Source organism: Mus caroli, chromosome 2 (genome assembly GCF_900094665.2).
Source record: "Mus caroli chromosome 2, CAROLI_EIJ_v1.1, whole genome shotgun sequence".
NCBI lineage: Eukaryota > Metazoa > Chordata > Mammalia > Rodentia > Muridae > Mus > Mus caroli.
In genome coordinates, this window is record NC_034571.1 from 79,219,715 (window position 1) to 79,241,968 (window position 22,254).

The following is a 22,254-nucleotide window of genomic DNA, read 5'->3' on the forward strand; positions in this document are numbered from 1 at the left end:
ACACACACACACATACACATACACACACACATACACACACATATATTTGTGTGTATGTGATTATATATTTATTATATTTTATGGCCAGGTCTTTAATTCTAGTATTCAGGAGGCAGAGGCAGGCAGATTTCTGTAAGTTTCAGGCTAGCCTGGTCTACATAGCGAGTTCCAGGACATCCAGAGCTATATATAGAGACCCCCATCTCAAGACAAACAAAAAACCAAACCCAGAAAACAAACAAATGAACAAAACAGAACAAAAGGGAGGGTGTGCTGTAACAGCAGGTCTGGTGGGTCTCTTGAATGCTACCTGACTGTCACTGTGATACCCTGTGCTGCCTTGGGACTCTGCCAGCAAGAAGACCATCTCCAGATGTGTCTCTTCTACCTTGGCTCAGAATCCCAATTTAAAATAAACCTCCTTTCTTTGTCCTTACCCAGCTACAGCATTGTCATTAGCAACAGAAAATAAGGCAGGACAGCCAGAATTGTTTTCCTCCCCATCCTGGTTTGTCTTAGGTCCTGCCTTTAGTCAGTTCTTTCAGTTCTGAAGCTAAAAGGATCTACTGCATTTGCTAGCATCTGGGTACCTGGTATCACTAAGTAGGACTAGCACAGGAAGCTCAGGAGAGCCACTGAGTGGGAAGAAGGACCCCAGCCTCTTCATCTGCAAAGGGGAAGGCTGACCTCTGCTCCAGCCCCTTTTGATACCTCTAGATTTAATTTCTTGGTTAGGAAGTGGGGTTGATGACAAGGACACTCACTGCCACCTTGGCCTGGAGTACAGGCCCTCCCAACACGAACAACTCTGTTTTCCATCACACACATCCTCCCTGCCATAGCACATGTCTGCCTTCCTGCAAGTCCTGAATATGCTCCCCATAGACTTTGGAGCTCTCACTCTCCTCTCCACCCTGTGAATGCCTATTTATTCAGTAGGGCCCAAGGTCAGACAGCTGTCATGTTTTCAGTGGTCAGAAAATGCTTAGGGTACATAGTGTGTGCTAGGCACCACTGACAGTCTGTTAGAGGGAAAGGTGTATCAGTCAGTCAGACCATCCAAAATGGGATAGAGAAGGGGGCTGGGAAGCTAAGGAACACTGCTCTAAGAGAATAGGCAGCAAAGACTCTTGGCCTAGGCTCAGCTTCAGGCAAAGCTCTGGGTGACAACAACACACTGAGACTGGAGGGCTGGGAGAGAGGTGGAGATAGAATTCCTGGCTAAGAGAATAGCAGGCTCTTGTGGGAAAGGACACCATAGTTTGGAGAAGCTGAGAGTGTGTCTTGACTGGAGGGTAGCGATAAACTGAAGTGGCTATGTATGGTTCTGGCTAGGTAGGACAACTAACTGTGTATACGCCTTCCCAATCTCATTTCCAGTGACTTTGCCCTTGTAGCTTGAACACAGCAGAGGATTTACACTACAGACAATGGCATCCTATACCCCAGAGAAGAGGCTTGCCAGTGCAGAGACCTGTAGTTGTGAAGTGGCCCTGTCCGACTTGTCAAGACCCTCTACTACAGAACCTGGACTCTGACACTCAGTCTGTGGGCTATGAGGCCGATATGACCATCTACGTTTGTCTGATGGTCTGGTGACCACAGTGAAGGACTGAGGAAACACTTGCTGGAAAAGCAAATTAATTTCTCAGATTCTTAACCCGGCAAAGATTAGCTTTCTCAGTGCTAGCCTCTGGGCATCCTTCTGCTGGCTGGGCTCCTCCAGATTCTCCTGATTTGGCAGATGGAGCCGGGATGGTGGTAACAACATGCTGTTTTCTCTCAAACAGAAAACATTGAGATCTGGCAGCTGGCTAGGTAGAAAGATAGATGCCACTGGAGGGGGACATAAGGTATGTGGAACACTTACACAAGCTCAGCCCAACCCAGAGGCTTCACTCCCATGACTACCTTTAGACCTCACAGGGTACTGATGGCCTTAGGTGGCATAGGGACTTAGACATAAGACAGTCCTAGGGTCTCAGTCCTTGCTTTACTAATTGACATACTTTATACGACCTTGTGAATGCCCGCCCCTCCCACCTTGAACCTGCCCTATCTGCATATCAGTTTCCCTATCTGTAAATTGAAAGCATCAGCACCTAGTAGTTAAGGAGATAAATTAGCATTGGGAGGGGGAAGGAAATACTTCAGCAAAGCAGGAGAGGGCAAAAGGAGACACAAATAAACGGTGGATAGAGCTAGTTGGCTCAGTGGTTAAAAGCACCAGTTGTTCTTTCAGAGTTTCCGAGTTCAATCCCCAGCACCCATAGGTTGGCTTACGATCATCTATAATGGGATCTGCTGCCCTCTTCTGTCATGCAGCTGTAAATGCAGACGGAGTACTCATACATAAATGACAGTAAGGATGTTTTAAAAAGGTATAGGGAAACACATTGTTTTATAAGCTTACTTTAAAAATATAACAGTGGGCTGGCAAGATGGCTCAGTGGTAAGAGCACTGACTACTCTTCCGAAGGTCCTGTGTTCAAATCCCAGCAACCACATGGTGGCTCACAACTACCTGTAATGAGATCTGATGCTCTCTTCTGGTGTGTCTAAAGTCAGTTACAGTGTATCTATGTATAATAATAAATAAATCTTTAAAAAATATAACAGTAATAAATACATTAAATGGAGTGATAATGCTTCCCACAGAGACATAGACTATCTAATAAAAATCCCAGTGCTGGGGCTGGAGAGATAGCTCAGTAGTTAAGAGTACCAACTGCTCTTCTGAAGGTCCTGAGTTCAAATCCCAGCAACTACATGGTGGCTCACAACCATCCATAACGAGATCTGACTCCCTCTTCTGGACTTTCTGAAGACATCTACAGTGTACTTACATATAATAAATTAATAAATCTTAAAAAAAATTCCTGAGCCAGGTATGAGAAATCTCACTTTAAGTTGCAGATCAGGAGAGCCCAAGAGGCTCCTGTCATTGCCCTTGGTGTTTTCTAGTGTGAAGACACTGGAGTGTGAAAGTTAGACCCTAGTGCACTTCATATACAGGACTTGGAAGAGCTCCTCTGGACCTGTAGCCTCGCTCGTATAGTATCTGAAGGTGTCATACAAGCTGCCAAAGAAGAAAGGATCTAGCCAGCTGTAATGCCTATGAATCACAACAATGACCAGCATAGCAAGATATCCCTGAGAGTGAAATAGTGGTACTTATAGCTTGATGCTAACCAACAGCAGTCTATAGTTGGACTTAAGGCTTGCTGAACAGGAAAAAAAAAAATCGTGCGTCATACTGTAAATCTAGCCAACTACCCAGAACTAGTGAGGTTTCAGAGAAGCACCTACAACTGCCACGTTCCTAAGCTGGTATAACTCCTAACTGTTTTCTAAATACAAATCTAATCCTTATACTTAAAGATAAAACTAGCTCTCATCTCTCCTCAATGCATATTCTTCTTTCAGCAGATGGGGACCATTACAGAAGTCACAACTAGTCAGAATGCAGAGAATGGCTGACTGTGGGGTGCTCGGCCCCAACTGATGCATCTACAACACAGCCATTTTGTACACCTAAGGCTCAGAGAACATCATGGAAGGAGGGGGGCATGGAAAGATTTTAAGAGCCAGAGGACCTCCTGCTGTTAGATAGTGTTTTCTAGACAAATTGGGAAGCAGTATCCACAAAATCACAACAATATAGTTGTCTAAACAAGACCTGCATGATGACAACATCAGTGACATGCCATGTCAGTGGGGGAGATTTCACAAGGCCTCACTCCTAGATGAAGAGCTACAGGTAATCAATGGCTCAGTGGCTGCTGAGAGAGGAAGAATCAATTTTCTCCAGGAATTAGTTCTTTGATATGTGGTTCAATCCTAAGTTGTCATTCCTAAACATGTACGTAAGAGCAACACTAAACAGATTCAGTAGGGTGTGTGTGTGTGTGTGTGTGTGTGTGTGTGTAACCTGTTTTATTTTCCCTTCCTTTACTTTGGTTGCTTTTGGTACAGGGTCTCTCTATGCAGCTTGGCTGACCAGCAACTCCCTCTGTAAACAAAGATTCTTGTGGCAACCTTCGCGCCTCTGCCGCCCAAGTGCTGAGATTACAGGCTGTATATCACAACACCCAGACTCTCTATCTTTGATTTTGCAAGCTACAGAAAGGCACAACTCTCAGGTGAGGGGCATGGTTGAGATCTGAACTCAGGCTGCTCAAATGCCAAGTCTATTAATTCCCTAAGCTGGAAACCAAAAAGGAGTTGACTGCAGTCCCATCCACGAGGCAAGAAGCCTGTTAAGTAGGTGCTTCCAACAGCTATCAAGGAAAGCACACCATGGCTCTGACTTGATGATGCTTAAGTACTAGAAGAGAGACAGTGCTCACGCAGCTGCCAGTGCAAGAGGAAGAAGAGAGGAGACAAGCCTGGAGCTGTCAGGGATGAAGCATCACTACCAGGCCTACCTAGAAGGGCTACCTCACGGGCGGGAGGCTGAGGTGAAGCACTCCTCTCTTGTCTCTAGAGTGGGTCTCTGGCTCTGTGAGGACTGCCCTCTTGCTCTCTGGTGTCTGGAGGTTTGGTTGATGAGGGGCACTGGCTGGGGACCAGAAGGCAAGTGTGCTGCTTCTCAGTCCCATGTTGGCTGTGCCGGTTTGTGCCTGTGTGCTGCATATGCCAGGGATCCTCGTTTAAATCTAGACACCCATTTCTCCCACAACGACTACAAATCTAGGGTGGTAATGGCTCCCAGTTTTCCTATCTATCTGCCTCTGCTTCCGTGTTGGTTCCTCAGGTGTACATCTCTTCCCAAGCCCTGGCTGACTGTGCTTTCTTACTGAGACGTTCACAGAGACACCTACCTGTTCTGTGACCAGACCAAACATTTCGACGCTGGTCCAAACTGAGCCATTCTGAGGCCTGACAGTAGTGAGATGCTTTACATGTGTTCCCTTGTGCCATCAGCAGGGACAGATAAAGGATGAGTAAGTACAAACGTCAATTGCTGTAATAAATCATTTGTCAGAAGTGCTTCTGTGGGGCAGGGTTGAAGCTCCATCCCAGTGTGGCAGGGCTATAAATAACAGTGCACACTTCAGCAGCCCCAGCTTCCAAAGCCCTTCCCTGGCCATGCCCCTAGACACCTATGTGTGTTAATTTAGGCGCTCAGAGTTTACAGAGTCTTTACAGCCCATTTTATAGAAATAGAAACAGGTTTACAGAGGAGATGAGACTTGCTCTCAATCACACTTATTCCCTGGGCTGGAATCCATCCATATCCTGGGCTCTAACTAGTTCACCTTTGTTTCATGATGATGGCAACAACTATTATTATTAAAACAGAGTCTCACTATATAGCCTAACGTGTCCAAGTTAGCCTGGAGCTCACTCTGTAGACCGAGATGACTCACAGCTCAAATAGCTCTGCATGCCTCTGCATCCTGAGTGCTAGGTGTAAAGGTATTGACTCTTCTTTTTGCTTTGTTAGTCTCCTGTAGTCCAGCCTGGTCTCAAAGTCAATATGTAGCTGAGAATGACCTTGAACTTAGGGTCCTCCTGCCTTAGTCTCCCAAATGCTCAGATTACAGGTGTGCACCTCCATGTCTGGTTTTGTTCTTGATTGGGCATCAGAAACCAGGGCCTCGTGTATACTAAGCAAACAGTCTACAACTGAGCTACCCCCCCTTCGTTTTAGTTATTCTTAGCTTAATTATTCTTAGTCATCTCTCAGTATTTCCAAAAGGTTGATTCTAGAAGCCCCGTGGACACCAAAACCCATTTTATATAAGGCTCAAGCCCTTTATATAAAATTGCATAGTGTTTCTCTATAAACTGTGCCCCTTGCTTTGCTTGTGTTAGAGCCTCCCTAGATAACTTATAATGAATGCCTAACAAAGTGTACATTTTGTGCAAATAGTGGTTCCTCTGTATTTTTTAGGGTATAAGAAGGAAACAAAGCCAGCTCTTCTTTGGGGTGGGTATAATTGCTTCCTCAAATGTCTTTGATCTACATTTGATAGTGTCCACAGATATAGAGCCCACAGCTAAGGAAAGCTGCCTGCATTTTTATGTATAAACAATTTTGCTATTTGGGTTCAGGTTTATCATTCCCTTGATCACAGGAACTGGCCTCTTTCAAATCTCTGTCCACCATGAAGCTCAGCATGTGATAGAACTAGAAGCTGAAAGAGACCTTCAAAGTCATCTCATCATTATCCATAAGAGTTTTCATCCCTGAGGCCTGAACACTCCTGTGCAAGGAAGCAGGCAGACAAATTTATCTTTGAGTAGTGCCAGCCATTACAAGGGCTTCCCCATGCCGAGCTGACATTCAGCAGTGTTTGCTGAATGGAGAAGGGTTTTTAACATGGTGCACAAATTCCTTGGAAGCACTCATATATCTGTTTAGAAATGATTTGTCCTCCCAGAGAGTAGTGGAAACTCCTTTCTAAAGCAGGACTCAAAACTGTTAAACCAGCAGGAAAAACAGCAACAAACATTCGGGATCCGGGTTTGACTTGGGAGGGAAGAGTTGGGCCTGGAATTTGGGTTTCTCTGTGAAGGAGGTGCTGTTCTCAGCAAAGCTTTGCCTGCTGGGAAGTCATTTTGCCAGCTGAAATACACTTTTACAGTTGATTCTGTACCGATAGGAAAATATCGCCTGGCAGTCTCTTTGCATCTGGGACGGGGGCCACATCCTTAGAGCCTGCTGGGACTCCTCCCCTGAGAGACAGGCCTGAAGCCAAGTTTATTTACTTAAGAGTCTAGGGACCTGATTAATTGCAAAAGCAGCCATTTAAAAAGTCTGCTGTTGATTTTTAAAAGCACATTACTAGCTGGCTGGAGCGGCCCACACCTGTCATCTAGGCATCAGGAAGGTAGGAGGATTACTGTGAGTTAGAAGCTAGCTAGCCTGGGTCACATGAGCTGCAGGCTAGTTTGGGCCACATGGGCAAGCAGGGCGTGGGAGGCAACCTTACTGGTCCTGCTATGTTATCTGTAGCTGCAAGTGTAGGTTGTGAGGCCAGGGGCCCAGTCTTTGAATACCTTCTCTGGCACTATATAAGGTATGTGGCCTTGGCTAGATAAAGGGGACTCTGAGGCCCAGAGTTCCTCAGAGGTGAAAAGATAACCCTCTTAGTTCCTTGGTCAGCACTCAACAAGTTTTCGATCCTATTTTCTACTAACAACATCAGTTGCTGTGCTGACAGGATGGACACACACATTAGAAAGGGCTTGGACCATCCAGGACCACTGGCTCTCTCATTGCTATCGCAGGATGGTGAGGAGGGAAAAGGATCATGGTGACTGCAAACATACCCCACGGAAGAGGCCTTCCCACAGTTTGGTTTTCTGAGAAAAGGACTGAAGTGGCTGGCTGCCTTTAAAGACACATGTCCTGTGGCGTTTGGAAGGAGGGGAAATGCAGACTGTAGAGAAGTGATGAGCGCCAGGGCCCACTTCAGCTCTGACTCTGTCAGTTGGCCGAGGAGCTCAGTGATCTGCATGCTGTGATATGGTAGCGGAACCAGGCCAACTCTGCACTTCGCGAAAGCTGCTGCTGGAAACACAGAGCGCCTGCTGGAAACACCTAGCATGAGAGGAACAGCTAGCAGATGAACAGGCCTTTTTTTTTTTTTTTTTTTTTTTGTCCCAGACACCAAGAGAGGAAATCCAAAATTGAGCTGCCTTTTAGGAGCAATGCTGTCTTAGGAACTCTCAGAGGGGAACTGAGAAATCAGACATCATGAAAAGTGCTTCTGTTTGTAGATGGAGCTTGGGGACTCTTATGGAAGAATAAGGGAAGGATTGTGGGCCCCAAACAGGATAGGAACTCCACAGAACAACCAACAGAGTCAACTAACCTGGACCCTTGGGGTTCTCAGAGACAGAACTACTGACCAAAGAACTTACACAGGCTGGATCATTGCCTGCACATATATAGCAGATGTGCAGCTTGGTCTTCATGTGGGTCCTGAATAACTGGAGCCAGGGCTATCCCCAAAGCTGTTGCCTGTCCATGGGATATGTTCTTCTAGCCGGGCTGCCTTGCCGGGCCTCAGTGGGAGAGGATGTGCCTAGCCTTGCAAAGATTTGATGTGACAGGGTGCAGGGATATCCAAGGGGACCCAATCTCTTGGAGGAGAAGAGGAGGGAGGGTGGAGGTGGGAGGGGGTGACGGAGAGGGGGAAAGTGAGCGGGATATAAAGTGAATTAAAAAGAAAAGATTGAGTAACATACTAAAATTCTTTACTAAAGATGGAGGAGTTTTAGAAAGTGCTTCTGCTTTCCCCCTACCAATCAGCACTGTAATCTTACAGTTACTACATTTGTGTGTTGTTGGCAAGTCATAATAGTTGAAGGTAAGTTAGAAGGAATGAATACAGACCAAGGCTCTGGCTTTGAGCCTTGGTGAAGGTGGGTCATTTCTGACAAGTTTCAAAACCTTTCTGCGTGGGAGGGTGTGGTGATCTGTGAATGAGGTTAGAAGCACAGGTGTGAAAGAAAGGGTTTCACAGGTTCACCGTTCAGAGTTCTTAACATAAGGAACAGAGGTGAGCTTTTGAGGTCTTCGAAGAGATGGAATTTTAGGTTGCATATGTAGAAATGTATAAGGAGCTGGAAGGACCTACCTGCCCCCATCTAGGATGCTAACTTACTGTGAGGGTAACAGGACTATATGAGAGAAAGGGGGCCCATGTCACTACTTCCTGTGAGTCTTATATTTGCAGACAAATATCTTTTAGTGACATGCTAGGGACTGACCTCAGAACCACTGCCTTGGGCATGCTAGGAAAGTGGTCTACCACTGAGCTACGTCTCTAGTCTAAAAAAAAAAGTATCTTTTAAGGAAATGTATATTTGGGGGCCAGAGATATGGCTCAGTGGTTAAGAGAACTGGCTGCTGCTCTTCCAGAGGTCCTGAGTTCAATTCCCAGGCACCACAAGATGGCTCACAGGCATCTATAATAGGATCAGATGCCCTCTTCTGGCATGTTTGAAGACAGCTACAGTGTACTCATAAAATAAATAATCTTAAAGAAAAGAAAATCTGTATTTGTAGATAAAATGACTTTTAAGAAAAAATTGCTTATGTCTGTGAGTGCCTGTTCTTTTACTGGGCAATGGTTCACACTTTGAGCAACAGCATAAAGGGATTAGCAGCCTCCACATGGTAGTAGAGGGACTTGGACTAGATCTCATATGTGCCGTCTGGTTCAAGCTTCTCCCTGCCTTGGTGCACTGCTTTGTCTCTGTTTTGGATGCTGGCGGGGCTTCCCTCTCCTCACACGCCCGTGTGACTTTAGTTCCAGCCCCTGCCTTCTGTCCTCTGCCCTGCAGACCCATGTCCTATTACTATCTTTGGGCCCTGTGATTTCCCTGCACTCTGCCCACACTTTCAGATCAGCCCCTTTATTAAGCTCTCCTCAAATTACCCAATTTGAAACTGCCATCTGCTTCCTGCCGAATCCCTGATAGATACAGTGTTATAAATCTGTCATTAAACCATCAGTGCCTACACACACACACACACACACACACACACACACACACACTGACTTGCTCTCACTCAGACTTAGCCACATTCAGTGGCTAACGAACACATTAATGCCCTCACAAGCTCACTGTGCTCACACACTTACAACAAGGATCCCATCTTAAAACCCTGTACTGGTGAACTGAGTGTCTACCTGAGCTGCAAGACCCACTTCTCAGTCCTATGTTTAAGCTACAGGATGCCACCTCCTGGGGGTCTTTTATCTGCATTGTTGAACTGCTAGGTTTTATTTTTAGATACAGCTGCACTTTGTCCACCACAAATCCAGACAACACTAGCAACTGCACTCTCAATATGCTTGGAAAAAAGCTTTGAAAACATTATATTGAGGGATAATTAGAATATTTACCTATGGGGAATAGGCAAACCTAGGAGTGAAAATTCTCTCCACCAAATTGCAGGTGGAGAAAGAACAAAAGCCTTTAGTGAACATACAAAAATTAATATAGATGGATAGTATAGATGGATAGAACCAAGCACGTTAGGTAAGGATTTGAAGGGAGATGCATCCTCAAGGCTACTTTGCCAGTAACTGGACCTGGCTCATTACAAACAGGCGACCTTATGAAGTATCCTTGTGCTTGGGATTATGTCTTAGGAAGACAGATGCGGGAGCAAGGATAGAATGACCTCTAAGGCTATATATACTAAGTTGCTCTCACAATCTCAGACAAATCACTTCTCCCTCAGAGCTCCTGTTTTCTCTCTGAAAGGGGACAGCTTTGTCTAGATGTGCCCAATGGATCTTTAACACTTAGACAATCTCAAAATCAATGATTCTGCAAGCAAAGAGCTGCAGAAAGTTGGGAGGTGGGGGCATGGAAATGAGCTGCAGATGTAATTAGCGATGGAGGTGCAGGTCTCTAGCTGCCCCTGGGTATCATATGTGTTGCTTAGAGCAAGGCCAATCTAGTCTGAATAATTTCACTCTCTACAGAGCGGATGGCAACAATAGAGTGGTGAGGAGTCTGGCCTCTGTTGCAGAGAGAGACAAATGAACTTGTTTGGGAGGCAAAAGGCCAGGCTGTGAATTGTGCCGTTGGCATCTGCTGGTATTTTCACTTTCCTAGAACTAGGGTTCTTTGTTTTTCATCAGAGTAGAAGGTACCAACCAGCTATGCATGTCTCGCTGAGGATTAACGAGTGTGAATGTCTCTAAGCTTTCCTGGTTGTGGTGGATATCAGTCAAGAATATTTATTCACATCCAGGTCTTCAAATGTACTTCATGTGTTACACTGGCAGTGAGTGAACGCAATGAGCCCCGAGTCTTTTCTCATTAGTACAGTGGAAGGATTGTAGCATCTACCTTCGAGAGTGGGTGTGGAATAACTGGCCAAAGCCTACAGAATGCTATGCACTTGGGGTAATGAGTGTCAGTCCTACTGTTAAGTAGCTTTGTGAGACTTAACAACATAAGATCACCGTGTTATTGAAACCACAATGTGTACTCTCTTCTCTTAACTGAACATTCAGAAAGATGACTCTGTGGCCTTTGGCCTTGAGTGTCAACTGCTGTATGAGAGTGGTGGTGGACCCAGGTGGAGGGATGTGGTAGCACTTAGGCAGAGTGCTGTTAGGCATGGATGCCAGATGTTTTCTGACAGTACTCTCCTTTGAACTCTCAGGGAACTTTACCCAGGGTCCAACTCGGTAGTTTTGCTCCTTTGTACATCCACCTCTGCTAAGAGAGTAAGTTATTTGGGATCCTCAGAGGAGACCATACCTCTCAGGTGGCTCCCTTAGATCCTGAGTGTTATACTGAAAGAGTCCTCAGAGACCATCTTTCTAGTCTTGCCCAAATAAACTATCTAACCTAATTTCTTTATTTGAGGCAGGGATTCCTATAGCTCAGGCTGACCTTGGACTCCCTACATAGCCAAGGATGACCTTAAACTGATCTCTCTTCCACTTTCTGAGTGCTGTGGTTGCAGGCACATGCCACCATTCCTGGCTTTGGTTGTGTGTGTGTGTGTGTGTGTGTTTTGAGTTGAGGATGGAACTCTAGACTTCTTTCATGGTAGGTACCCACTCTATCAACTGAGCTACATCTATACCCTCAATCAAAGCTTATTTAGAACTAAGTGTATCTCAGGTCCTATTGTGCCTAGTTAGGGCATAGTCATTGCATAATCAACTGGAGATACAGAACTCCAAAGCAGCTCTTCTTCAAATGAAAGATCCTACTCTAACCTGTATGGTACCAGTAATTGGGTTCTTCATCATAATTGGCTTCATCATGGTATTCATAAGCATTCTGTCAAATGAGTCGTCTGGAGGACTGAAGACCTTCTAATGGCCAAAGGGGAGTTATAAGTGTGGAAATTTGTATTTTAGATTGAGAATTTTATTAAAATATATCACTATTTTTAAGCCACCATACAAATATCCTTTGTATTGATCTCAGTGTGATGAACTGACTGAATAAATATGCCAATTTCTTCCAGTGAGCCAAACAGTATTTTTAACCTACTTTAAAATATGTGTTGTTTCCTATGGTTTTTTAAACTCTGGAGTTGATTATGAAAGCAATTTCAGTCTTTAAAAATTCTTCTTTTCAGAGAACATACATATATATCTTAAAGTATCAAATGTAAAAGTTAATGGAATGAGCCATTATTTCTTAAAGTTGTGAAGTAAAGTGGAAAAGAAAGGGGGTTATTGTGATGGTTAATCTTGATTGTCAATTGGGGTAGATCTAAAACACCCAGGAGACCAACTTATGGGCATGTCTTTGAGGACTTTTCCAAAGAGATTTAACTGAGGAGTAAAGAACAATCCTGAGTTTGGACAGTAAGTACCATTACATAGGCTACAGTGTCCAACAAGTAAAAAGGAGAATCAAGTGGAACCCGAATTCACTTCCATCTGCTTCCTGACTGAGGATGCCATGTGGCCTGTCACTTCACACTCCGGCCATGCTTTCTTTGTCATTGTGAATTATGCCTTCAAGCCATGAACCAAAATAAAGTCTTCCTCAATTGCTTTTGTTGGGTATTTTGTCACAGAATTTAGAAAAGTAATTAATGCAAAAAAGTTGGTACCAGGAGCAGGGTCACCCTGTGATAAATGTAATCATGTGGGTTTGCAGGCCTTTGGGATTAGTTTGCAGGAGGAATTTGGAGCTCAAGACTAGAGAAGCCCTAAAATGATGTAATAAGAGCTTAATGGACCACTTTGGTACTAGGTCTACAGTGAAAGAGGACAGGCAAGTACAGTAGAAAAACATGAAGTGTCCAGTGTGATGAGAAGTATAAGCAAGTTTAAAGTTGACGACAAAGCAGGTGTAGAGAAAGCAGCTTTAGCTGTTGAAGAAATCCATTCCCTTATAGAGAAATTGGTAACATGTGCTAGAGCAACTAGGAAGGTAGCCTGAGGGCAAGACTTACTCACAGAAAGCTCCAACTGGTGAAATGGAAATTCATTTGAAAAAGACGTAGTCTGCATTAAGAATGCCACCACCAGAACAGAGGACAGGTATTCTTTGTCCCAAATGGCCACATAGGGAAGTGTTTCCCCAGGGTCTTCCTCAAAGGCCCACAAAAGTTGCTGTAGCAGTTGTCTAAGAGGGCTATGCTACATCTTGATCTGGCAGCAGAACTTGGAGGCAATGTATATGTGGCACTAAGTTTTACAGGCATGAAAGATAGAGAAATGAAGGAGTCACAAAGGTTAGCACGAAGGTTCTAGAAGCTACTGAGGCCACTTATAGTCAATCAATGTGTAGTTGAGTCAGGTCAGGAAGCATTAAGAGGCTGTTTCGTGAAGCTGAGAAGGTGAAGCCTAAGCTGCAATAGAGACTCCAGGATATTGAAGGTGCTAGGAATAGAGAATGTTTTCTAAGAAAAACTACAGGCATGAAGTAGAACTAGCCCAAGAGAGAGTCTATGTGTCCTGTAGGCACCAGAACAAGGACACTGCAGCTACCCAAGGCAGATGCAGCCAAGGTAACATCACCAAGAGCCCCAGATGCCATACACAGGACTACAGAATTTGGTGTTGCCCTACTGTGATCTAGTCTGACTTTGGCATAGTCTTTCCTTGCTTTATTCCCAATCTTACTTTTTGGAAGGAGAATTTTTTTTTCATGCCACTGTATATGAGAAGCCGGTGAGTGGTAGGCTTTTTTTTTTTTTTTTTAAATAGAGGCTCATGGCTAAGAGATGTCCCAAGTCTCTTAAGAGACTCTGTAATATCCAAAATGAATCAAGACCACCCAGTACCTTCCCCCTTCGAAAAGGACATTCCAAACTGTACTAGCAGGCCAAGTGCAGAGCCAGATAAGAAAGCTGGCTGACTAAACAAATGTAAAAACATAGTTTTCGCGGTCAAAATGATTAAGACTACAGCTGCCAAAATAATATTAGCTGTTCTCAGAGAAATAACCATAACAAAAATAACAGTTCTTAGAAGACTTTTCTGCCCCCCCCCCCTGCCCCACACTGAATTCTGAGGAAGACCACAAACCACCCTGACCTTGCTAGGATTCCCTGTGACGTTAATAGCTGTGACGTTAATAGCTGACCCATAAGTTCAAAATGTACTATTGCTTTGTTGCAAATCATAATAACCCACCATGGGGGCAAGCAAAGTGAGTCACTAGGTCAAAGGGTTACTATTCAAACCAACCAATGCCTGAAAGGGTTACTTGCTACACCAATAAAAACCCTGTTGCTCAAATCTGCCCCTTACAAAGGTATAAAAAGTGTGTTCTTTCTTTGTTCAGTGTCTCTCCTCTGGCCTTCGTGCTGAGAGGGGAGTCCCCAACATGTTGGAATCATAAAAATCCTCATGTGTTTTTCAGCAATGGCAATCTCTGTGGTCTTTGTGAGTGAGGGTCTTTTGACAAACTCCAACAACTCCATTTATGCTACTGAATTTTTGGGACTGTTGAAATATTGAAGACTTATAGAGATCAACTAAATGTATTTTGTATTATAAAATGAACATGAGATTTTAGAGATCAGGAGTGAAATACTATGATTAAAAACAATATGCTTGGGTGTCAAGTTGACAAAGTGAAGACTGGTGATTGTTAATCTTTATTATCAATGTGGCAGGACTTAGATTGACCTAGGAGACAAACTTCTAGCCATGTGTGAGGGAGTGTTTATTTAGGTGGGAATACCTAGCAGGAATGTGGTTGCATCAACTCACAGGCTGGAGTCTTCTATGTATTTGCCCCACCACTACCTATTTAGTCTTCTTAGCTTTTTTAGCTCATAACATTGTATACTAAATCAGGATCTTTAAGAAGTTTTGGGATTTTCACAAACTAAGGGATGGACTGAGGAGATAAGTCACATGACAAAAGTGTGCAGTGTATAAGCCTGGTGACCTGAGTTCACATCATGTGCAAGAGCCAGATGCAGTGGCACAGGCATCTGTCATCCCAGTGTGTTCCTACTAGGTGTTGGGGAGCAGAGGCAGGAGAATCACTTGGAGTGTGTAGGCCAGCTATCCTGACATGCACTAATGACCAAGAGGGATCCTGCCTTAAAGAACAAGCAAAGTTTGCCCTTTGACTTCTGTACATATGCCACATCATGAGTGTTGGCATGTGCATGTGCATGTGAACTAGCATTTCACAGATGGGGACATGGACAGGGAAGAGGTCAAGGACTTGTTCAAGGGCTCAGCTATTCCAAACAGTTCACCCAGAGTTCCCCCCCCCCCGCCCCCCGGTTTCCCTTTTTCCTAATGGAAAAAGCTCCCAAAGTAAAAATCCTTTAGGGCACAGAGCCATATGGAGTATCAATTAGATGATATTTAAAAGCTTCCCCCGGCCCGAAAATCCCTAAAGAACTAGTGATCGATAGTTGCTGTCTGTGAATCGTGGGATTTCCTGGTTTTAGAAAGAAATGCCAAGTTACCATTTTGGAAAAAGAAACAAGGCCAGATACTGTGATTACTTTTTGGGAGTAAGAGCCTTAAAAATTCAGGCACAGCACAGGGAGTGGGCTGTCTGGATACAAAAGAAGCACACTGTAGCTAAAAACAGGTAAAGAATTACAGAATCAATTACTCCAGATGACCTTGGCCATCTGATCTAATGACCGACCTCAGCAGATTTCTTAGTTGGATCATTTTTAAAGACATGAATCCAAACCTCATAGCACAACCCACCCACCAGGAATGGCTGTCAAGAAGTCCTTTGCAAGCTGGAACTGAAGCCTGACAGGCAGCAGAAGGACATGAGGAGTTTCCTTCCGATTGTGCACTTTTGCCTGAGATGAATTTCTTTGGGGCTGCCTGTGCCCTCTACTTCTGCTCAGGAGTGGGGTTTACCTGAAGTTGTAGCCAGGGGAAACACTGCTTTTCTCAGAAACTCCATCCAGCCTCGTGAAGGAATATTTGGGGATGCACTGGTCCCAGGCCTTGTCCAGATCACACACCCAGCCGATCTTAATGCCCAGAACTCCACCCTGAAAAAAGGGCCAAATATGAGGTCTCCCTGTGCCAAGTCAGGGCTGAGGGTTTCCAATGAGTGAATTCTTTCCCTTCTCTGGATAGGAGGTGGCAGTGGGGAGGGAAGAGAGTGACTTCCCTTAAGTGGAAGAACTTGGAGCTTTAAAGTCCCCACGATACAACACAGAATTCCGAACACTACTGCAGCTCACTGTCCTGTGGTGTGGTGCTTTTCCAAGACCAAAGGCCTCTCCCGAGGTGAAATGGAATGATGAGAATGGGCAACTGAGGTTAGGGGAGGTAGAGGCAAGATCACTGGGGATGGATGGATAGGATTTGGGATCCAGGGATCTGCAGGTCTAGGGTGCTTCCACCAGGTGGCATTGTCTTGCTGCAGTTCCTGCCCAGCATCCCAGTGGCTTTCCCTGAAGTCTAAGGCTGAGCTTTCCAGGTAGGTAGGAAGGTAGGGGGTCACAGGGAAGGGACAAGTTCTCACCGTGCGGGCCAGCTTGGCAAAATCCTGCCCAGCAAACTTAACCACGTCCCCTACCCTCAAGATGGGGCAAAATGGGGCCTTTTCAGGGTGGAAGCGGCACTTCTTTATGTCCTTGTCGGTGAGGTTAGGCAGGAGGTTTCCCCTGGGATGGAAAGAGGAGAGTAGTTAGGCCCAGAATTAAAGTAAAGATGGAAATGCCTAAATGCTCTCATCTTCTGGATGCTTCAGGCCCTCCACATCCAGGGGGAGGCATCTACCTGCACCATCTCTCAGTCACTTCCCATATATCCCCTAACCCCCATCATGTTCCATCTCATAGTAGGGCTATGAATGTGGCTAATTCTCCAAACTACCAGGCTGGGCCTCTTAGTGACCAGAGTCTCTCCTAATTACTTGGTGCATCTCTTCAGTGCCTGACAGGATGGACACATGACTACCAGACAGTTGTTGAATGCAGGAGTCGAGAGGCAGTGGGAGCAAAGTAAGACAAAAAACTTTCCACTTGAGGGTTTGAGATGGGAAGAAATACAAGTGACAAACACTTCAGACACTCCAACTGCAGGAGGCCTCGGTGTCCACAGCCAGTTTACGTTGTCTTTCCCCTGCTCCAAGCAGAACTCCCATTTGGGCTCAGAGCTCCATGGCAGGAAAACTGGCAGAGAAATTGGCTATTGAATATCTGGGGTCGAGGTCTGTTGAGGGACAGGGGCTCCATGGAGATGGGGAGATGGAGAGAACATGAGTGACCTCTACAGCAGGGTGAATAAGGGAAGAATCAAGGACTCACTTCTCAAAGTTGAAGAGAGGGAAACGGATGCTGTTCTTGATGAAAATGGTGAAGTTCTCGGCTTCCATCATGATAGGCCTGGGAGGGGGGGAATGGGGCTTCAGCTCTCCATTAGAGGGGAGACAGGGGCTTTTCTCAGGAATCTTTCTTTATAGGTGCCTCTTGAAAGGAGGCATCTTATAGAAAGATCACAGACCTGAGGCATCGAGGGTGAGAGGCAGAGGCAGAGCGGGGGAGATGGCACACTGAGATCACATTCTTACCCCAAGAAAAAAACACTAGTTGGGGACCCACATAACCTCCCATTAGCTTCGGGATGCTTAGAGCCTTACATCTCCACGGTGTCCACCTCGGTGGGGCACCATCCCTGGATCTCACAGGTCCGACGGACAGAGCTGTAGTTCACACAGCGGCCAGTGAGGATCCCTGGAGGGTGAAGCTGACAGGTGGCATCCTGCCCCTTACCAACCCCATGCCCCTCCTCACCAGGGACCCTGGCAGATGAGCCAGGCAAGCTAACCTGCTGCATTCGTCCTAAATAGCCCAGAACCCTTCTTCCTTGCCTCTGACCCTGAGCTATCCCTTCTTCCTGGAGTGCTTTTCGTGAAGCTCCATCTTGCCATCTTCAGACCACTTCTAGGAGGGCTTTGAAGCCACCTCTCTGAAATAACCTTGCTCCCTCCCCTGGGTCTCCTCCCATAGTCCTCTGTTTCGTTAGTACTACTTGCTGTGTACCACTCTGTAGTACCCAGACTAAACTCCTGGGGCCGTAACCATGCCACCTCCACATCCCTAGCTGGGTCTGGGCACCCAGCAAACCTCTGTGACATTGGCTTAAGTCTACAGAGTAGGTTGGACCCATTTCCTGAAAAGCGCTATCCCCACGCCAAATTCGCTGCCCTTTAGAGTCCCATGAAGGCTTGGGGTTGGAGAGGGAGGGAGGAAAGGACTGCACTCACCCCCACCCGGGAAGCGCTCAGGCCCACACTGGCTGTCAGACACACAGCGGTACTTCTCCTCATTCTGTAGGGGGACAGGGGGACAGGTGTATGAAGGCCCCTCCCTTGGCCCTGGTCAGCCCATTAATTCCCATTGCCTCCCACAAGTTCCCATAGCTGTGGCCTCTAGTGGGTGGCAGGTGGAGTCACAGCTCTGAGGCCAAACTATGAGGCTCTGTTCACACCACTTGCCCTACTCCTGCTAGTCCGCTTCCTTGACTTGTTCCACTCACCTCTGGACAGAATCCTTGCATTTGATTTTCAGTAACAATCATTTTGGTGATGATGACAAAGACAGAAGTGCCCTTGGGAGGAGAAGAGAGAAGAAAAGCCCAGTCTCAATCTGTGGGGGCCGGAAGCTGTTTCTACTCCACAGAACAGGAAGCCCTAGGTAGAATGACTTGGCCAAGGTGGCAGGGCTAACAAGGGGCATCCAAAGGAACTTGGCAGCTGGCATCCAATCCAACTCTTTCTAATCACCTGATGGCCCCTCTTGCTTTTTTTCCTGTATTGGTCACCATTAAAACACAGGCAGGACAGGGTCGGGGGTGGGGTGGGGGAGTCTAGCTTCTTGATATCCAGTGTTGCATTTTGGAGGCTGGTTCTTGTTTCTCAAACAGTACTGCTGGTTTGGGACACTCACCTCTTTGTCCCCATCCTCCCCAGATATGGGCATGCACAGGTCCCTAGGGTAGGGCACTATACCTGGGGTGGGGTCACATAATCCGACACATCCATGACTCTGTTGGCATAGCGTCCGAAGCCTTTTACCTTTGTTACTACTGAGGACTCAATGGCCGTGTCCCGCACTTGGTAGGCCTTCTCGTGCAAGAAAACCCACCTGCAAGGGAAGAGTAGGGGTGCAGAGAAAAAGTCCACAGGCTCATGAGACAGGGGACAGGATAATTCTCCTTCCCGCCAACATTAGACTCACATGGGTGTGCTTGGCAGGAAGATGTGTTGGGATGAGTTCCTGCTTAGTTCAGAGATTCTTCAAACCCACCACTAAGGAGTACCCTTGGGCTTCTTTTTCTAATTGCTTCCCTGTGAAAACTCTTAATATCCCAGCATGTGCCATGTGGAAAAGGCCAGAAGTTGATATTTGGCCTTTTTTTTTTTCTCTTTGAAACAGAAAAACAGCTCTGACTGGACTAAAACACATTTTGTAGACTAGGCTGGCCTCAAACTCATACGGATCTATCTGTCTGTGCCTTCCAAGTACTAGAGGCACCAGACCAGGTATCAGAAGCTGATAGTGAGATAGACACTCCAACATCACCTCTATCACTGTCTGTCCAACTTATTTTTGAAACAAGGTCTCCCTGAACCTGGTCCTCAGTGGTTGGTTAGACTGACTGGCCAGTGAGCCCTCTATCTACTATTTACACCTTCCTAGAACTAGGTTACAATTTATTCTGTCATGCCAGGTGTTAATTTTATTTTTAATAAAAGGGGTAGCACTAGTGATGCCAGAATGCTAGGAAAGTGCTCTATCAATATTAGGCTACAGTCCCCACCTATTTGTGATTTATACACACACACACACACACACACACACACACACACACACACACACACACACAGGAGCTGGGGTGCTGGAGAGATGGCTCAGTAGTTAGGAACACTGACTGCTCTTCCAAAGGTCCCGAGTTCAATTCCCAGCAACCACAAGGTGGCTCTAAACCATCTGTAATGTGATCCAATGCCTTCTTCTGGTGTGTCTAAAGACAGCTATAGTGTACTCACATACATTAAATAAATAAATAAATAAATAAATAAATAAATAAATAAATAAATAAATCTAAAAAACAAAACAAAACAAAACAGGAGCTGGGCAGTGGTGGCACACACCTTTAATCTCAGTGGGTAGGTTCAAGGCCAGCCTGGTCTACAGAGTGAGTTCCAGGGCAGCCAGAGCTACACAGAGAAACCCCGTCTCAAAAAGTAAAAAAAAAAATCTAGTTGTTTTTTTTTTTTTTTCCTAAGAAGGAATTTCTACCCCCCTGTGGCCACATTCATGTCTAAAAGCAACTATTGTTGATAACTAATGAGATCCCCTCTGTAGCAGGCACCAAGCGGGGAGAAGAGATGGAAAGTCTCAGGCTGCATCCTGAGCTCTATCCATGCTTGTGTCCCGTGTACCAGAGACACAGTGGCTATTCAAGAAAGGAACTGGTGAGAGGCCGTGGGAGCAGAGCACTTGGCAGTCTTTACCCAACCAAGGGTCAGTTGAGAAATTTGGAGGGAGAGGGCGAGGGGCAGTGTGTGCCTCTGCCAGGATATGGGTACTGTTGGGAAGGCGGGACACTGATCTTATTCCTTGCATTGTGCTTCCACCTAGTGCCCATTACCTATCTCCTGTAGTTTTTTTTTTCTTTCTTTCTTTTTTTTTAAATTTATTTACTTACTCATTTCAACCTCAGGCTTTCCCTCTCTACCCAGTCCCCCTTCAAGCAGCTCCTCCCCCTCCCCTTCTCTTCTGGGAAGGGGGGCCCTCCACCCCCTGTACCAACTCACCCTGGCACATCAAGTCCCTGCAGGACTATGCACATCCTCTCTAACTGAGGACAGACAAGGCGGTTCAGTTAGGGGAATGGGATCCAGGCAGGCAACAGAGTCAGGGATAGCCCTAACTCCAGCTGTTGGGAGACCTGCATGAAGACCAAGCTGCACCTCTGCTACATGTTTGGGGAGCCTAGGTTCAGCCCATGGATGTTCTTTGGTTGGTGGATCTCTTGGAGGTCCCAAGAGTCCAGGCTAGTTGACTCTGTTGGACTTCTTGTGGAGTCCCTATCCCCCACCCTGCCCCCAGGTCCCCCAGTCCTTTCCCCAAGTGTTCCACAAGCCTCTCTGAGCTCTGTCTAATGTGTGGCTGTAGGTCTCTCCATCAGCTGTTGGGTGAAGCCTCCCAGAGGACAGTTATGCTAGGCTCCTGTCTGCAAGCAAAACAGAGTATCATTAATAGTGTCAGGGATTGGTTCTTGCCCATGGGATGGGTCTCAAGTTTGGCCAGCCATTGGTTGGCCATTCTCTCAGTCTCTGCTCCATCTTTGTCTCTGTTCCATGTTTGTCCCTGTACTTCTTGTAGGCAGGACCAATTTTGGGTCAAAGATTTTGTGGGTGGGCTGCTGTCTTTATTCCTCTATTGGGAGTCCTGCCTGTCTACAGGAGGAGGCTATTCAGGCTCCATATCCCCCACTGCTAGGAGTCTCCGGTTGAGTCACCCTCATAGACTCCCTTGAGCCATTCTGGTATCAAGTGGATGAGGCAAGTCTCCCTCTCTTCCATTCTCTCCTACTTTAGATCCTCCCAGACTTGCTTAGCAGCAGGGAGGGCCTCCTACTACTGACTGCATAACTGCTAAAGACTTTCTCTTTGTGTGGGTACCATAGCTCTCAGAGTTCAAGATACTCAGTCTCGGTAACTGTTCCAGCTTGACACATGGAGGCATTTGGTCCTGGTGTCACACTGGAAGGCAAAAACAGTTACTGTCTTTATTCTATAGGTGAGAAAAACATATCAAATAAGTTTGGGGAAAAATGGATGTTCTATATAACAAACTAGTAATATGATAAAAATTTTTTAGTTTTATCATTATCACAATCATTATTATTACTACTACAGCTATTTTATTGCAATGTTGAGTATGGAACCTAGGGCCTCAGCAGTGCTAGGGAAGCCCTCTATCGCCAAGCTATACTCCTAAGTCCTCCTGATCAGAGAATCCAGCTGGGGAGAGAGAATTTCTGACAATTGGCAGCATTGAACAGCATACCTTGGAATGGCTGGGTTAGCATTTTCTGCCTCTACCAAAGGTTGGGAAACCACATGAGGAGATAACAGAGGGAATCTGAGGCAGTTTTGCTCACAAAATCCCTTGCTGTGGGGATCCCTGGCAGGGCAGCTGCAGAGACAATACCAGGGCTGGGCTGGCATGAGGCATTTAAAAGGAGGCAGATAGGGTGTCCAGCCCAGGAATCCCTGTCATTGAGTTGGCATCAACTGCAGCTTCAGAAGGTGGTACAAGTGGTGGGTACTGCATAGCTG

At 45.9% G+C, this 22,254-nt stretch overlaps 1 protein-coding gene across 1 annotated transcript in view; it reads right to left on the reverse strand.

The window, feature by feature from the left end:
* The window catches only part of P2rx3 (purinergic receptor P2X 3), a 39,676-nt gene that overhangs the window by 8,273 nt on the left and 9,149 nt on the right, over positions 1-22,254 (reverse strand). The window contains exons 2-8 of the mRNA XM_021185567.2: positions 18,913-19,048; positions 18,441-18,512; positions 18,169-18,232; positions 17,542-17,635; positions 17,210-17,287; positions 16,423-16,564; positions 15,807-15,943 (exon numbers count right to left, since the gene is read on the reverse strand). Coding sequence (XP_021041226.1) covers positions 15,807-15,943; positions 16,423-16,564; positions 17,210-17,287; positions 17,542-17,635; positions 18,169-18,232; positions 18,441-18,512; positions 18,913-19,048 — 723 coding nt within the window. The remainder of the gene's footprint in view (positions 1-15,806; positions 15,944-16,422; positions 16,565-17,209; positions 17,288-17,541; positions 17,636-18,168; positions 18,233-18,440; positions 18,513-18,912; positions 19,049-22,254) is intronic.